The 14,257-nt window shown below is 32.0% G+C and overlaps 1 protein-coding gene and 1 long non-coding RNA gene across 4 annotated transcripts; one reads left to right on the plus strand and one right to left on the minus strand.

Moving 5' to 3' along the window:
- Window positions 1-3,612: 3,612 nt before the first annotated feature.
- Window positions 3,613-4,326, minus strand: LOC140177397 (secreted RxLR effector protein 161-like). Its single transcript, XM_072210489.1, has one exon. It carries the CDS (start codon window positions 4,324-4,326, stop codon window positions 3,613-3,615), a length of 714 nt encoding a protein of 237 aa, XP_072066590.1.
- A 4,413-nt stretch (window positions 4,327-8,739) lies between these two features.
- Window positions 8,740-11,631, plus strand: LOC112752213 (uncharacterized). 3 transcript variants are annotated; one of them, XR_011874282.1, is made up of 6 exons: window positions 8,740-9,231; window positions 9,324-9,468; window positions 10,175-10,608; window positions 11,034-11,069; window positions 11,216-11,282; window positions 11,384-11,631. It is a non-coding gene; the product is annotated as an uncharacterized lncRNA (long non-coding RNA). The 3 variants fall into 3 exon arrangements; XR_003176679.2 differs by lacking the exon at window positions 11,034-11,069 and having other exon boundaries at window positions 11,216-11,258; XR_003814200.2 differs by lacking the exons at window positions 11,034-11,069; window positions 11,216-11,282.
- Window positions 11,632-14,257: the final 2,626 nt, after the last annotated feature.

Here is a 14,257-nt window from a genome sequence, read left to right on the forward strand (position 1 = left end):
GGCCTAGCATGCTTAATCTAAACTTCCTTTTCAAGTCCTTTATCATCCTTATCTTACCATCTCCCTCAACCCCCTAATATTCCAAGATGTAAAAATTATTTCAATAAATTATTGCACACCTTTTTGTATGGTTTGGGTCTGCTCCGCCTTGCTTTTGCTTTTTGTTTCGCCAACTTTTTTTACGAGTAATTTCTTCGTTCTGTTGCTGAAGGATCGCCATAATATCCTCTTCTTCGTCATACAGCACAACTCCTGACTCCGTTGCTAGTTCCCAGGTTCTTTTATAATAAAATACATAAATACGCTATATAAATATAAATGATACTAGCTGATCTTAATTGATCCTAATTATACTTTTTACAGTGAAAATAAGAAATAAAAATATAATTTTATTGTTTTTATTTTTTTATAAAATTCTAAAAACAAAACATATGAAAATAAAAACTAAATGCACTTTTAATTTTTAATTTTTCATTCTTCAATCTTTTCTGACAATACTAATTAAACTCTAAATGTTGAAATGCTATGTGCTTATATTGGATATATAAGAGATATCCGATTAACTCATATTTTGATTTTTTTTTTTATTGCATAGGATGTGGATATTATTTAAATTGAATTAATATGTTGTTTAATAGTATTTAAGTAGAATATAAATTCAGATAATATTTTATGAAGAAATGATAATGTCATTCTAATATGATTTTTTTATATTATATATTTGTATAAATTTATAAAAAATATCATTATTAACATAAAAGTCACAATATTTATTTTTTTATTTTATTATATACATAGTTACAACAAAAAAAGATTCAATATTTTTATACAGTAACTAAAAATAATTATTAAGTATAATATTCTAAACTGGCAATCAATAATATAAATTAGCTTAGCAACAAGTTAATTATTACATATATTTACCTCTTCAAATTTTAAAAAAATTATTTACTCCACTAATTTTGAAGTAATTTTTCACTAGCAATTTGTCAAACGAAACAGTCAAAACGTAATCTTTACTTGTAACAAAATTATTCTCTAATTTTAAACCTTTTTTTTTATGCTTTATCTGGAAATGCACACCGTTATTCCTCTATCTGCAATTCTATCTGAATATATACACTTTCTAATAATTTATTGCCTTTAAAGTGATTTTATTTTGTATAATGTATATTCACCTATATACAGTTCAGGACCCTGCATTCAGCCTGAAGTTGTCTTAAAAAAAAGCTACACTTTTTTATTAAAAATAATGATATTATACATGGAATCTCAACACCTTTTTTTCTGTTTTTGTTTTGTAATTTTTAATCTAGAACACTGAAAAATTCTTTATTTTTTTCTCTGGTTTGAAATTTTGAATTGCCATATACTAATTCATGTTTTTTTATCATACTATTTGCAAAACTCTTCAATAAATTCAAAATGTTTTTTTGGTGTCAAATTCACTAAGTTGTTTTGGTGTCAAATTCACAAGTTGTTTATTAGGAACAAGTTTTGTTTTTAAACATTTAATCATCAATATCTGTTTCTTTTTTAATTTGTATGTTGCAGATTCTTCGAATGAGGACCAAGTGGGGAAATCAATTGCCATTATTGTAGGGGTTGTATTAGGTCTAGCCATTCTTGTTGTTGTTCTCTCAATCTGCAAAAACGCCATGGTGAAAAGAATCCATTGAGGTTAATATAATGCCACATATAATATAAGTAGGACTTGCACTCAAAGTAGGGATTAATCGAGTTCTGAAAATGTTAATCTAATTTGAAAGGTATCATAATTTTTTGTGCGCTAAATTAAATTAATAATTATTGGTCTTCCAAAATTATATGTATAATTTTTATTCTTGACTTGGTTTGGTTTAAATTTAGGACCATTTTTTTTAACCCACGGTATCTCTCAATCTAAGGAGTAAAGGACTAATCCGTAGCGAATTCAAACCCTCGACGCTTGCTTAAGCGGACGAATGAGTTGAGACCAACCCAAGTTGGTTAAATTTAGGACAATTCTATAGCGTCTACATTTTTTTATACACACTAGAAGGAATTTCTATTTTTTGTATTCCTTGGTTTTGAACCCCAGTACTGCTTGATGAGAAGAAGCCTATAAATCCTCAGCGGCGGACCTGCGGTTACAATGCTTTCCATTTGCAACTTTTATTTTTGGTGTGGATCCATTTGCAGCTTTTATTTTTGGTGTGGATTATTTGCAACGTTTTAGTTTTTGTTCATTAATGGGCTGTTAGAAAGCCCAACCCACACCAAATAGACATGAATTACATAGAAGAGGCTCCAATTATTTGCAAGTTTTTGGTCTTTACTTTTGGTCAGATTTTTCATTCAAAACAAAACAAGCCCATCAAATGGGAAGCCCATTTCGTCCTCTGTATATATGGGTTAAGAAATGTTTAGAAAGTTTAACCCAATAATTAGATAAAAAAAAAAAAATTGGTGCATAGATACATAAGAATACATAGACATAAGAAGATACTAATTTTATATTCTGTTTGGTAAGTTAGACATGACAAAAAATTATAAAAAAATTAGTGCCTCAAGTTAAAAATTAGTGTCTCAACATTTTAGAGAGATACAAAATACATGTTTTTAATACATGCTTGTGTACTCCCGTGTCTTTCATCATTTTTATCTCACTAAACAAACACCATACATGTACTCCTGTGTACTCCCGTGTCTATGTTTTGATGGACATGTATACCAAAAACAAACGCTACCTAAGATTGGGTAACTAGGATCAAATGTATAATCATTCATATATCTTCTTTAATTTTATTGATTTAAGATTTTTAAAAAAATAATTTATTATATACTATTAAATTTTTATGACTTAAAAATATAAAATTTGATTTTTATTGACAAAAAAAATTTAGTATAAGATAAACAAAAAATACAAAAATTTATACAAAAATTTACACAAACTTAAAAAGAAGTTATTGATAAAGAGCTATGGTTGAAGGTAAAGCACTCTCATAATCTCTATCATATGAGTTCAGGTGTGAAGAGAAGAGAAGAGGAATGCAGAAGGAGAACAAAGGGAACAGAAAGGATGTTAGAAGAAGAGAGAACAAAGAGAAGAAGTTGAAAGAGAATCTCCACTATGAAATTGAACATTTCAAAATTAGCATTCTCACTAATTATAGAAATGAACAGTATCCTACTTATAGCACTTACTTTGCTAAGCTATTTAATTTACCGGTTTCGCTACGTTACCAACAGCATATCTGCCAACTTCTGCCAACTTTTATTTATAATTGTGTTTTATGGAAGTGTGTTCGTGGATGTGTCTAATAAAAATGTCTTTTTTATAGCTGTGTTTAATAGAAGTGTCTTTATAGATATATTTTCTGGATGTGTCTCTTTATATACGTATTTAAAATATATTAATTATTAGACACATCTACGAACACACTTCCATGAAACACAATTATAAATAAGAGTTGGCAGAAGTTGGCAGGTAATATGTTGGTACCCTATACTTTTCCTTAATTTACCAATTTTCTAAGTTACCAGTTACACACAAGAGTCAAAACCTTTTAGTCACTTCTAACATCTAACTAAATATACAATTACTCTAACTAACTAACTAAGTAATGCATCTCAAATAACATCCCCTCTCAAATTTGGATTATAGATGTCCAATAGTCCGAGTTTGCTTTCACATGACTTGAACATGCTTGGTGCCAGTGCTTTAGTTAGGATGTTTGCTGTTTGTTCACTGCTGAAAATTGGTAACAATTTGATGACCCCCTCTTGCCACTTCTCCCTCACAATATAGCAATTAACTTCTATGTGCTTGGTTCGTTCATGATACACTGCATTGGCTGCTATGTGTAATGCAGATTGACTATCACAATAAATGATTATCGGCTTCTGCTGCTCTATCTGAAGTTTCTTCATCATGTAGGCTAGCCATTGAGCTTCCTTTGTGGCTGATGCAAGAGCTCTGTATTCGGCTTCACACGAAGATGTTGTAATCGTATCTTGTTTATTGCTCTTCCAGTATATAATCGATGTCCCTAAGAAAAAGTAATACCTAGTGACTGATCTTCTAGAATATGGGCAGGTAGCCCAATCGCTGTCTGAGAAGCCAGATGGAGTAAAATCTGTTGTGGCAGAGAAGAACAGTTCCTTTGTTGGTGCTCCCTTGGCATACTTGAGGACCCTCAAGGCTGCCTCAAAGTGTTTGTCTGTGGCACAGTCAAGAAATTGACTCAACTTACTAACCACATAGCTAATTTCTGGTTTGGTATTTGTGATATACAAGAGCCTGCCAATGATTCTATGATACTCTGAATTAGAAGCTAGCAACATTCCAAATTCCTTTGACAAGTGAGTGGTGTATTCGTGGGAGTAGAAGTTGGTTTGGCAGCCAACATCCCATAATCTTGAAGAAGGTCTAGGCAGTACTTGCGTTAACACACTGCAATCCCCTTTTTGCACTTCGCAACCTCCATGTCAATGAAGTACTTTAGCTCTCCAAGATCTTTAATCTTGTACAAATCATGCAGATAATGCTTTATCCAATTAATTTTGCCTAAGTCATCACCAGCAAGAACAAGATCATCAACATAGACTAGGATAACAGTGAAATCAGTTACAGAAAGCGTAGTGAACATGCTATAATCATGCTTGGATTGACGATAGCCAGCTGTTGTGAGTGAAGCTGCCAATTTGGTATTCCATTGTCTTGAGGCTTGCTTTAATCCATACAATGATCTATCTAACTTGCACACAAGATCTGGTTCCGGAAGGTACAGTCCCAGAGGGGATTTCATATAAACAACTTCATCCAAATCACCATGTAAAAAAGCTGTATTTACATCTAATTGATGTAAATTCCAATTCTTGACTACTGCTATGGCCATCACTATTCTAAAAGTATTCATTTTAACGACCGGACTAAATGTGTCATTGTAGTCAACACCTTGTGTTTGGGAGAAACCTTGGGCAGCTAACCGTGTCTTGTACCTTTTCACAAAACCATCAGGGTTGAGCTTGAGTTTAAACACCTATTTGTACCCCACTACCTTCTTTTCCACAGGTAGTTTGGTAAGAGTCCAGGTTTTATTCTTTTCCAGAGCAGAAAGTTCACTGTTAATTGCTTCTTTCTGGTTTGAACCCATAACAGCCTCATCATAGGTCTTTGGTTCCAAATGCATGAATGCAGCTAATGCAAATGATTTGTGTTTCAAAGAGAAATAATTACCTGAGAGAGAGGATATCTTCTCATTGGTGATGAATTGGAGTTAGATGAGCTATTAGAAGATGCAAGCATGTAATGGAAGTCTCTTAGGTATGAAGGGGAACTCCTTTCCTTTTCAAACATTCTAAGAGGATGTCGTTGCTTAGGGTGAGCACTGTGAGATAGATTCGAACATAAGACATCAAGTTGTGATCCTCCAATAGTGTCAGCAGTTGCATCACTATTGATTGCAAAATAATTTTAGATTTCATGAGATGTAATATGTGTTGAGGAGTGATGAGGTGAGTGAGGTGATGCATTGGACGGACTGGATATTATTGATGAAAAGTCAGGTGGTGCATTACGGGTTAACATGTCAAAAGGATCAAGCTGTGTCAAAGGTGATGAAAGTGAGTGCATTGGAGTGGGTGTTGGATGCAATGCAGTACCTAAATTAGACTTTGTGATAGTGTGAAAGGAAAAAGAGTTCTCATAAAAAATTACATTTCTAGAGATGAAGATATCTCTAGTTGAAGGATCATACATGAGGTACCCTTTTACGCCAATTTTGTGTCTAAGATATACACATTTTTTTGCTCTTTTATCTAATTTAATTCTATGAGCCATTAAGGTAGATGCATATGCAAGACACCCAAAAACTTTCAAACACTCAATTGATGGTAATTTATTTTTCAAAATTTGATATGGTGATGCATTTTGTAACAAAGTACTTGGCAATCTGTTTATAATGTGCACTGCATGTATAGCAGCATAATTCCAAAACTTTGTTAGTGTTGTAGAATGAAACATTAGCGCTCTTGTCACTTCAAGTAAGTGTTGATGTTTGTGTTCCACAATCCCGTTTTGTTAGGGCGTTTCAATGCAAGTAGTTTGATGCACGATGCTTTTTGAGTTGTAAAAATGAGGCAATTTGAATTTCAAACCATTGTCTGTTCGAATTTTCTTAATGGATGTGTTAAACTGATTTTGAAAAGTATGGAGATTCTTGTGATATTCTGTATGATTAATTTTTTTTCATTTAATCCTCGTGAATGTATTTGATATTTGAAGCTAAAAATATATGCTAAACCCAACTACTAACTAGAAATTTTGTATTTTTTACTTTGCTATATGTTATTTATTGCTTGGTTTTTTAAGTGTTATATTAAGAATATTTTCCCTTGTAGGTGTAGATTGTATACAAATAAGGATACTAGTGCCTTTATTCCTTTATCTTGCATTACATTTTTTTCTTCATTGTCCTTACTCTAAACTCTCATATACATAGCTATGTTATGCTCTGTGGTTTATATTGTACCATGCATTACTAACAGTACTCTTCGATCTTCAATTATCAATATCCGATAAATAAATTCCTCTACTTTTACAAGCCTTGCTATCTAATCTGTTGCAGGAAAATCTTTAACATCGGCTGACTGACTCAAAAGCTTGAGACCAGTTTGTGATTCGTGCTGGCTCAGATACTAAGGTGTTGTAGAATGATGCAAGACATTTGAAGCTTGATCTGGTTTATAAGCGTGCAGTGAGTAGTTTTCGGGACCTTTACTTCATTAATATGATAATATGATGTTGTAGTCAAAGTTTTTGCATGATTCATCGCTTCTTTAAGTTATCTTTGCTTTTGAGATTGTCTGCCGTTTAATGTATCTTTCATGTGTAGTTCTGGACTGAAAATTTTGTGCAATGGTCTCCAATGGATACATACCTGGCAACCATACATAGGCAAGGAGCAGCAGTTTGGGGAGGTGCCACAACATTCAATTGTCTCATGCGATATGCTCATCCCCAGGTCAATTTTGGCCCTTATCCATGCAATATTATTATATGAGCTATGTTCTTGTTACTTAAGCAATGAAGATACCAACTGCAGGTTAAACTTATTGATTTTTCACCTGGTGAGAAGTATTTGGTAACCTATAGTAGGCATGAGCCAAGCAATCCTCGAGATGCAAATGTAAGATTTCCTTGTTTTAGTGTCTATTTTATTCTTACAGATTCTATGGCATTGTCTTACTAATCCAATTAACCTTCTAGAGGGTTGTGATAAATATATTCGATGTGAGAACTGGAAAAGTCATGAGAGATTTTAAGGGAAATGCTAATGATTTTGCTATTGAAGATACTGGAGGTGTTGCAGGAGTGTCATGACCCATTTTCAGGTAATTATTTGTTTTCCTGGCTTGGCTTGTGACGGTGATAGTAGTAATAATTACTATTGTTATCATTAACTTATTGGAATGATAATATTTCTTTTAGATGGAGTGGAAGAAAGGACGACAAGTACTTTGTAAGACTAGGGAAAAATATAATCTCTGTGTACGAGACAGATACATTCTCTCTTGTTGACAAGAAATCCTTAAAGGTTGAAAGTGTGATGGATTTCAGCTGGTCACCAATTGATCCAATCCTTGCACTTTTTGTTCCTGAATTGGGTGGTGGGAACCAGCCAGCTAGAGTAAGTTCATTTTCTGGTCACCTGTTGGTCGATTCATAATACTTGCTGGATTGAAAGGCCTGAATGGACAGCTTGAATTTTATAATGTGGATGAACTTGAAACCATGGCAAATGCTAGTTAGTTAATAGATTTAAATGATGAAGATGGTGATGCGTCTGAAGAGTGATTATTTCATTGTAGTTGTGATGTTAGTTAATAGACTTTAAATGATGTAATTAGTAATTTGAGAGTGTTGTTTACTTATTGGTGTTGTCTATGATATTGAATTGATGAGTTATTTTGGTTATTGTTTAGGTGTGTTATGTTATTTTGGTTATTGTTTAAGTGTTGTTTGCTTTTATGTGTTAAGGTGTAGGTTTTCTGTTAATGATTTTTCAATATTTGATGGCTTAAATTAAAATTTTAGTAAAAATGATAATTGAAAAGTTAGGATCAGCCATGAAAATTTGGTCACTAAAATGTTTGGTTGCTAATTAGGCGACCGATTTAGCGACTGAAATGTTGGTTGTTAAAATCCAGGTCCCTATTTAGCGACCGAATTAGAGACTGAAACGTTGATCACAAATTAGCGACCGAAATAACGGTTGCGAATTGGAGACCGAAACACTGGTCGCAAATTAGCGACCGATTTACTTAGAGACCGATTTAACTACGGAAAATTTGGTCACAATTTAGCGACCGATACTCTTTGCTAAGGGTTTGGTATCCTTGTTAACAAATCGGTCGCTAAAATTGGTCACTAACATTTAGCGACCGAAGTTGGTCGCTATTTTCTGATTAGCGACCATGGTTTTAGCGACCACCTAAATCGGTCGCTAAGGCTTTAGCGATCGAATTTCAAGAAAAATCTGTCGCTATTCTGGTAATTTCTTGCAGTGAATTAATTTTAGTGACAAATTTTAAATGACAATAATACAATAGTAATTATTTTTTTAATTTATGTTTTGTGATCATTATATATTTTTTATTAATATTATATATTATAATAACAATTATTAATGCTACTAAAAATATGAAAAGAAACTATTTTTAATATTAGTATTATTTTTATTAAAATAATTTTTTCTTACTAATAGTTGGACAATGCGATAGAGGAGAAATGGGATCAGAGGGAGTTAGTGTGAAAAGATACTCATAGGGAACGGATATCTCATCGCCGAAACCCTAAGTTAACTGTCGCCGTCGCCGCCTTAGGTCATCTCCACCCTCCGAATCGGTGCCTCCGCCTCCCCTGACATCTTCCTCCACCTCCTCCCCTCCCTCTTCTCCAATCCCCACGACCTCCACATCGACGAGCGCCTCTCCATTCCCCTTCCCCTCTCACTTCCCGTTTCCGCCGGAAGGCGCTCTCTTAAGGTGCATTGCGTTGCTGACAACATCTCCTCCACCAAGACTAATCCCGATTCACTCTGCTTATCCAATGCCGACTTGGCCGCTCTCGGCGAAGGCATTCCTAGGCTGGAGCGCTTGAGATTGATCTGGTGCTCTAACATCTCGAGCGACAGTTTGAAATTCCTTGCTTACAAATGCACCTTCTTAAAATCGTTGGACTTGCAGGTAATTTCTCACCCTGTTTTACTTCAATTCAAATAACGCTGATTTGATTTCCCCCTATCAATGCAATTTATAATTTGCTGAGAATTTTTTAGGGTTGTTTTTTTGGAGATCAAGGTCTGGCTGCCATTGGACAGTGTTGCAAGCAACTTGAAGACTTGAATCTTCGATTTTGCGAAGGCTTGAAGTGGTTTCACTGAATTTGTATTGGGTGTGGGAAAATCCATGAGTTACTGATAAGTGAGCTCCTCTCTCTTGGAAATTTTCTTCATTATTTTTGGCCTTGTATTTTTTTTCCTGGATTTTGCTTCATTTTTTATTGACTCTATTTTGCTTCTAATTCCGAGTTTGTGAATAGAAGAGAATGCCTTAACGCCTCTAACCTCTGCTTTTGCAATGTACTTATTATGCTGTTGTTGATGTAGCATTTTTGTTTCTTTTTCAATTAGTTCTGGTTGTCACTACTCTTTTGATACTTAAATTTCTCTTTTAAGTGATGTGTAGTTGGTGAATGTGTTTCACTAATGTTTTAAAATTGTAATGATGCAGTCAAACTCAGTTGTTTAAGCATTTAGTAATGCAAAGAATGTAAAAAAAATTCAGTTCTAGATAAGGACTTTCTAGTTTCTGACTCTTGGTTCTATTATTATATATTAGCAACTAGCAATTGTAAATTAATAAGTTGAATTGCTGAGTCTTCTGAGTCTGGAAATTAACTTATTTTTGTAGAGGCTTAGGAAAAAAGCAGCAAACAGAAACGAAGATGAATTTACTTTAAGATGATCGAGACAAAAACTGTTGAATAATGAATATTAACTTTCTGTGCTTATTTATTTTTCTATTGCTGGTTCAGTGATTGTTTCTTTGCTTCCTTTTTTTATTATTTTTTTTTATGTTGTCTTGCATGGTTGGATTGAGCTCTTGATGGGTTTACTTCTTTGTGTAGGAGTGATGCAAACAACTATACCCAAGAAGAACTTCTGCTGATGAAAACACAGGATATAGGATATATTCTTCAAAAACTTTAGATTTCATCTTGCAGTACTTTTTATATTGTAAAAAATTGATTAGTTATTCTATCAGCACTGATTTAAGTGATTCACGCATTTCACTTTAGATTTCATCTTGCAGTACTTTTTATATTTTACAAATATTAGTGTACTAATCTTTATGAAATCACTTAATTAACTCAACCAACAAACATGATGGTAAAGTAATATATTACATAAAATGCTAATGTCTCAAAGGACATATATATGTTGCTTTTCTAGGAACAAACAGCATTGGCAATGCTATTTTTTCTAAAGACTACTCTTCCAGACAGCTTAACATTGTACAAGAATGCAGATGTTATAACACACAAATTTGTCAATACTTCAGGTAAAAACTATTATCTTACACTAAGCTGATTCCAGTTATCGCTACAGCATAGTTTATTATTCATCGGCATTTTTCTTGTCTTATTTTCTTTTTGAATTTGTAGCTGAGGCTCGTGAGAATTAATGCTTTTGTGATTCAATATCACTCTATTTTAACTTTTAACTATTATTATAATTTGAACGGTCAGAGACCTTGGATCGGTTCAATAGTATATACCTCAGTTTTGTTAGTTATGTAATGAGCTATGTGTAAAAATGAGTGTCTTGTGATTTTTTATACAAAAATTCCAATGATTGGACATGCATATACGTAGTTAATAATCTTATCTAGTAGGATAAAACTCCTGTTATTGCTTTTATATATGAATCTCCATGATATATGGTCCACTTCTTCTACTTTGGTGTTTCTCACCCATGTGCTTGCAGGGTAAAGAAGGTGCTAAGCTTAGAAGTATTGCTTTGGTAACTCTCAACATAGTTGTACAGCAGTGTCATGAATTAGCTCACAAGTGCTGCTGTTCCACTTCTTTTCTTTCTTGTCATTACTATTAACACATGTATCACTCTAGATGATAGCCTTGTAAGAAATTTTTGTATGTTCTTGTTAGGTATTGTGAGAGTTATCTTCCAATCTTACTAGAAGAATGTCAGGTCAATAATTCTTAAATTAAAGAGGTTTTATTTCCCCATTTCCCCATGTTTGTTTTCATTGGTATTACACTTGTTAATCGTCATGTATGTATGCTCAAATTCTTGTGTCTCTCTATATTTTTCAGGAAGCAACACGTGGAATTCGAATGTGCAGAATTTGGAACACCTCATTTGAAGCCTCTTGTCAATAGTACCCTGTTTGTCCCATAATAATGAATGCGTTTTCTAAACTCAGTTGTTGAAGCATTTCGTAATGCAAAGAATGTAAAAAAGTTTTAGTTCTACATAAGGACTTTCTAATTTCTACTCTTGGTTCTATTATTATATATTAGCAACTAGCAATTATAAATTAATAAAGTTGAATTGCTGAGTCTTCCGAGTCCGAAACTAACTTATTTTTGCATAGGCTTAGGAAAAAAGCAGCAAACAGAAACGAAGAATATTAAGATGAACACATGCAACAGCAATGCAAGCAGACGATTCCAAATGTTGCATTTATTTTTGGTTTACATATGTGTATGGTCCTAAGCCCAAAAAAAATAAAGCTACAAACTAAATTGAACAGAAGATTGTCCAAAAAAAACTTACAGGGAATTTTAACCCCAATATACAGGAATATAGCCATTTAAAAATTCAAGTGGATTGTTCAACTCCAAGAACAATGGTAAAACCTACTCTAAAGCCCCATCTACTAATCATTTGAGAAGGCCCCAACAGGTTATCAATAATACAAAGCCCCATAATACAATTATCATCCAAAAAAACAATGGCACTAACATGACTGACAATAATGATGTACAGCAAATGAGGCCACATACAATGAGCAAAAAGTTCAAAATCTTGAAAATCTTGCCCTTAGTCCCTATTCTAACTTCTTTTGTTCGACATCCTAATAGCAAGTAGTCCACAGTAAACCACAAATATTTGGAATTCCACTGGGTGTGTTTAGGACGGAGCTTCAATCTTATTTTCAAAACAAGTGAAAGAACAGTAACAAGCACAGCAATGAATATAATGAAAACATCACTCGGGTGTGAAAGATTCAATAGCCTCTCAACCTCAACTTCCTCGTCATCAACAACCTCATCATCAACACGCACATCATTCTCCTTATTGGCATCAGCAACCTCGTTGGTAATCTCATCGTCAACACTCGCATCATTCATAATCTTATCATTACCAACCCTTAAATCATCATAGTCAATGAAATGTAAGATGCTAAAAATTAAAGATTAAATTGGTCATACAACAAATGAAGAAAACATCTACTTTAGTACATTTAATTGGAAATTTGTGGCAATAGAAAACTTTACATTATTACACTGAGGTTTGGTTTGATAAAGCTTTTATTTTTTGAAAATATTTTATAAAAACTGTCTTTTAAAAGACAGCTATTTAAAAGCGGCAACACTTGCGTTTGTTAAAATCAAATTAAAAATGACTTTTAATAAGCATAAGTACCACTGTTGTATTTAGTAAAACAGCTCTTAAAACTTAAAAAAATTATAATAAACATGTTTGTGATGAAGAATAATTTATTTTTTCAAATTTTTTAAAATTTTATATAATATTTTAAAATAAAATAATTTTAAAATAAAAAAATTCATAATAAACATAAATATAATAAATAAACTCTTTAATTTTTTACTTTAAAATTTTATATAATGAACATTTATTTAACCTAAACATCATCATTAAAAATACTAAATCACCTAACTCAAATTTTAGAGACTAATAGTTTAAATATTTACTTAATTGTACTAATATAGAGTTATCATTAGTCAATAATAAAATTTGTATGTAATTCAATATTAGTACTCACAAAAAAATAATATAAATAGATAGAAGTTCATACTTAATATGTGATAGAGATGTATTTGTGTTGAAATTTGTGAAGATTAGGTTGAAACATAAGAAATTTGTGAAGATTAAGTTGAAAAATAAAAAATATATGAAGATTGTGTTAAAATTTGTGAAGGTTAGAATTAGAAGTTAGAAATATATAAAGATTTCAATGGCAATATAATAGCGAGAAAATAAATAAAATTTGATAAACATAAGCCAACTTTAAAAAACTTTTGCTTAGGTGCTTTCAAAAGCACTCCTAATTTTTTAATTTACTAAACACAAAATTAGATGCTTGTGCTTTTAGCACCTCTTGAAAAAGATTTCCCAAATCCAGTCTCATTGTATTGAATTTCCTCTGGAACCAACGTCTATCACCATTCATGAATCATGACCCACAATGAAATAGTAATAATTATAATATTTTATTTTCATATTTTATTTTAATATAATTTGAAACTTAATCAAATGTTTTAATTTGAAATTTAATGACTATTTTATTCTAAAAATACTAGTTAAGGTGTTCAATAAAAAAAATGTATGTGAAAGATAAATAATTGAAAATTTTAATATATTTATAATATATTTATTTAAAAAATATAAAAATTCTCGCGAGAAATAACCTTAAGAAATAGCATAAACACATGAATGATCACGTATTTACATTTATAATTAAGAATAATCTTATATGACTAATAAAATTTATCTTTTATCAATATTTTTGACTAATATTTTAAACACGAAATATTAATTTTTAACTTTAAATCCTAATAATAGTATAAAAATAAAATAACTAAAATATTAATTAATATTTATAAAAAGCATTAAACCTCTAATATTTTTCATTATCTAAACATGCTTGGTTCATAGATATAATAAATTATAATCAAATTAGATTTACATTTATAATCAAAATACAAATTAAACAAAGAAGCTAACCTCACAGATACTTCTCTTCTAGTAGATTTTCTGTTGCTGTTTGAGACAATGAATTCTTTGTTGTGATTCTCTTCCGCTAGATCAATCTCACCCATGTCTCTAGAAAAAGTAAGTTCTAAACAGAATCAAGAACAGGAAATTGAATAAAAAAAAAAGTGAGATCAAAGAGAAGAGAAAGAAAGAGCCTTTGACCAAGCCTTTCTTGTTGATTTTAA

This window comes from Arachis hypogaea, chromosome 2, assembly GCF_003086295.3.
Source record: "Arachis hypogaea cultivar Tifrunner chromosome 2, arahy.Tifrunner.gnm2.J5K5, whole genome shotgun sequence".
In the NCBI taxonomy this organism is placed as follows: domain Eukaryota; kingdom Viridiplantae; phylum Streptophyta; class Magnoliopsida; order Fabales; family Fabaceae; genus Arachis; species Arachis hypogaea.

What these genes read in the sequence shown, in the direction of transcription:
- LOC140177397 (XM_072210489.1), bottom strand. Translation starts at nt 4,326, where the DNA reads ATGTTGCTAGCTTCTAATTCAGAGTATCATAGAATCATTGGCAGGCTC.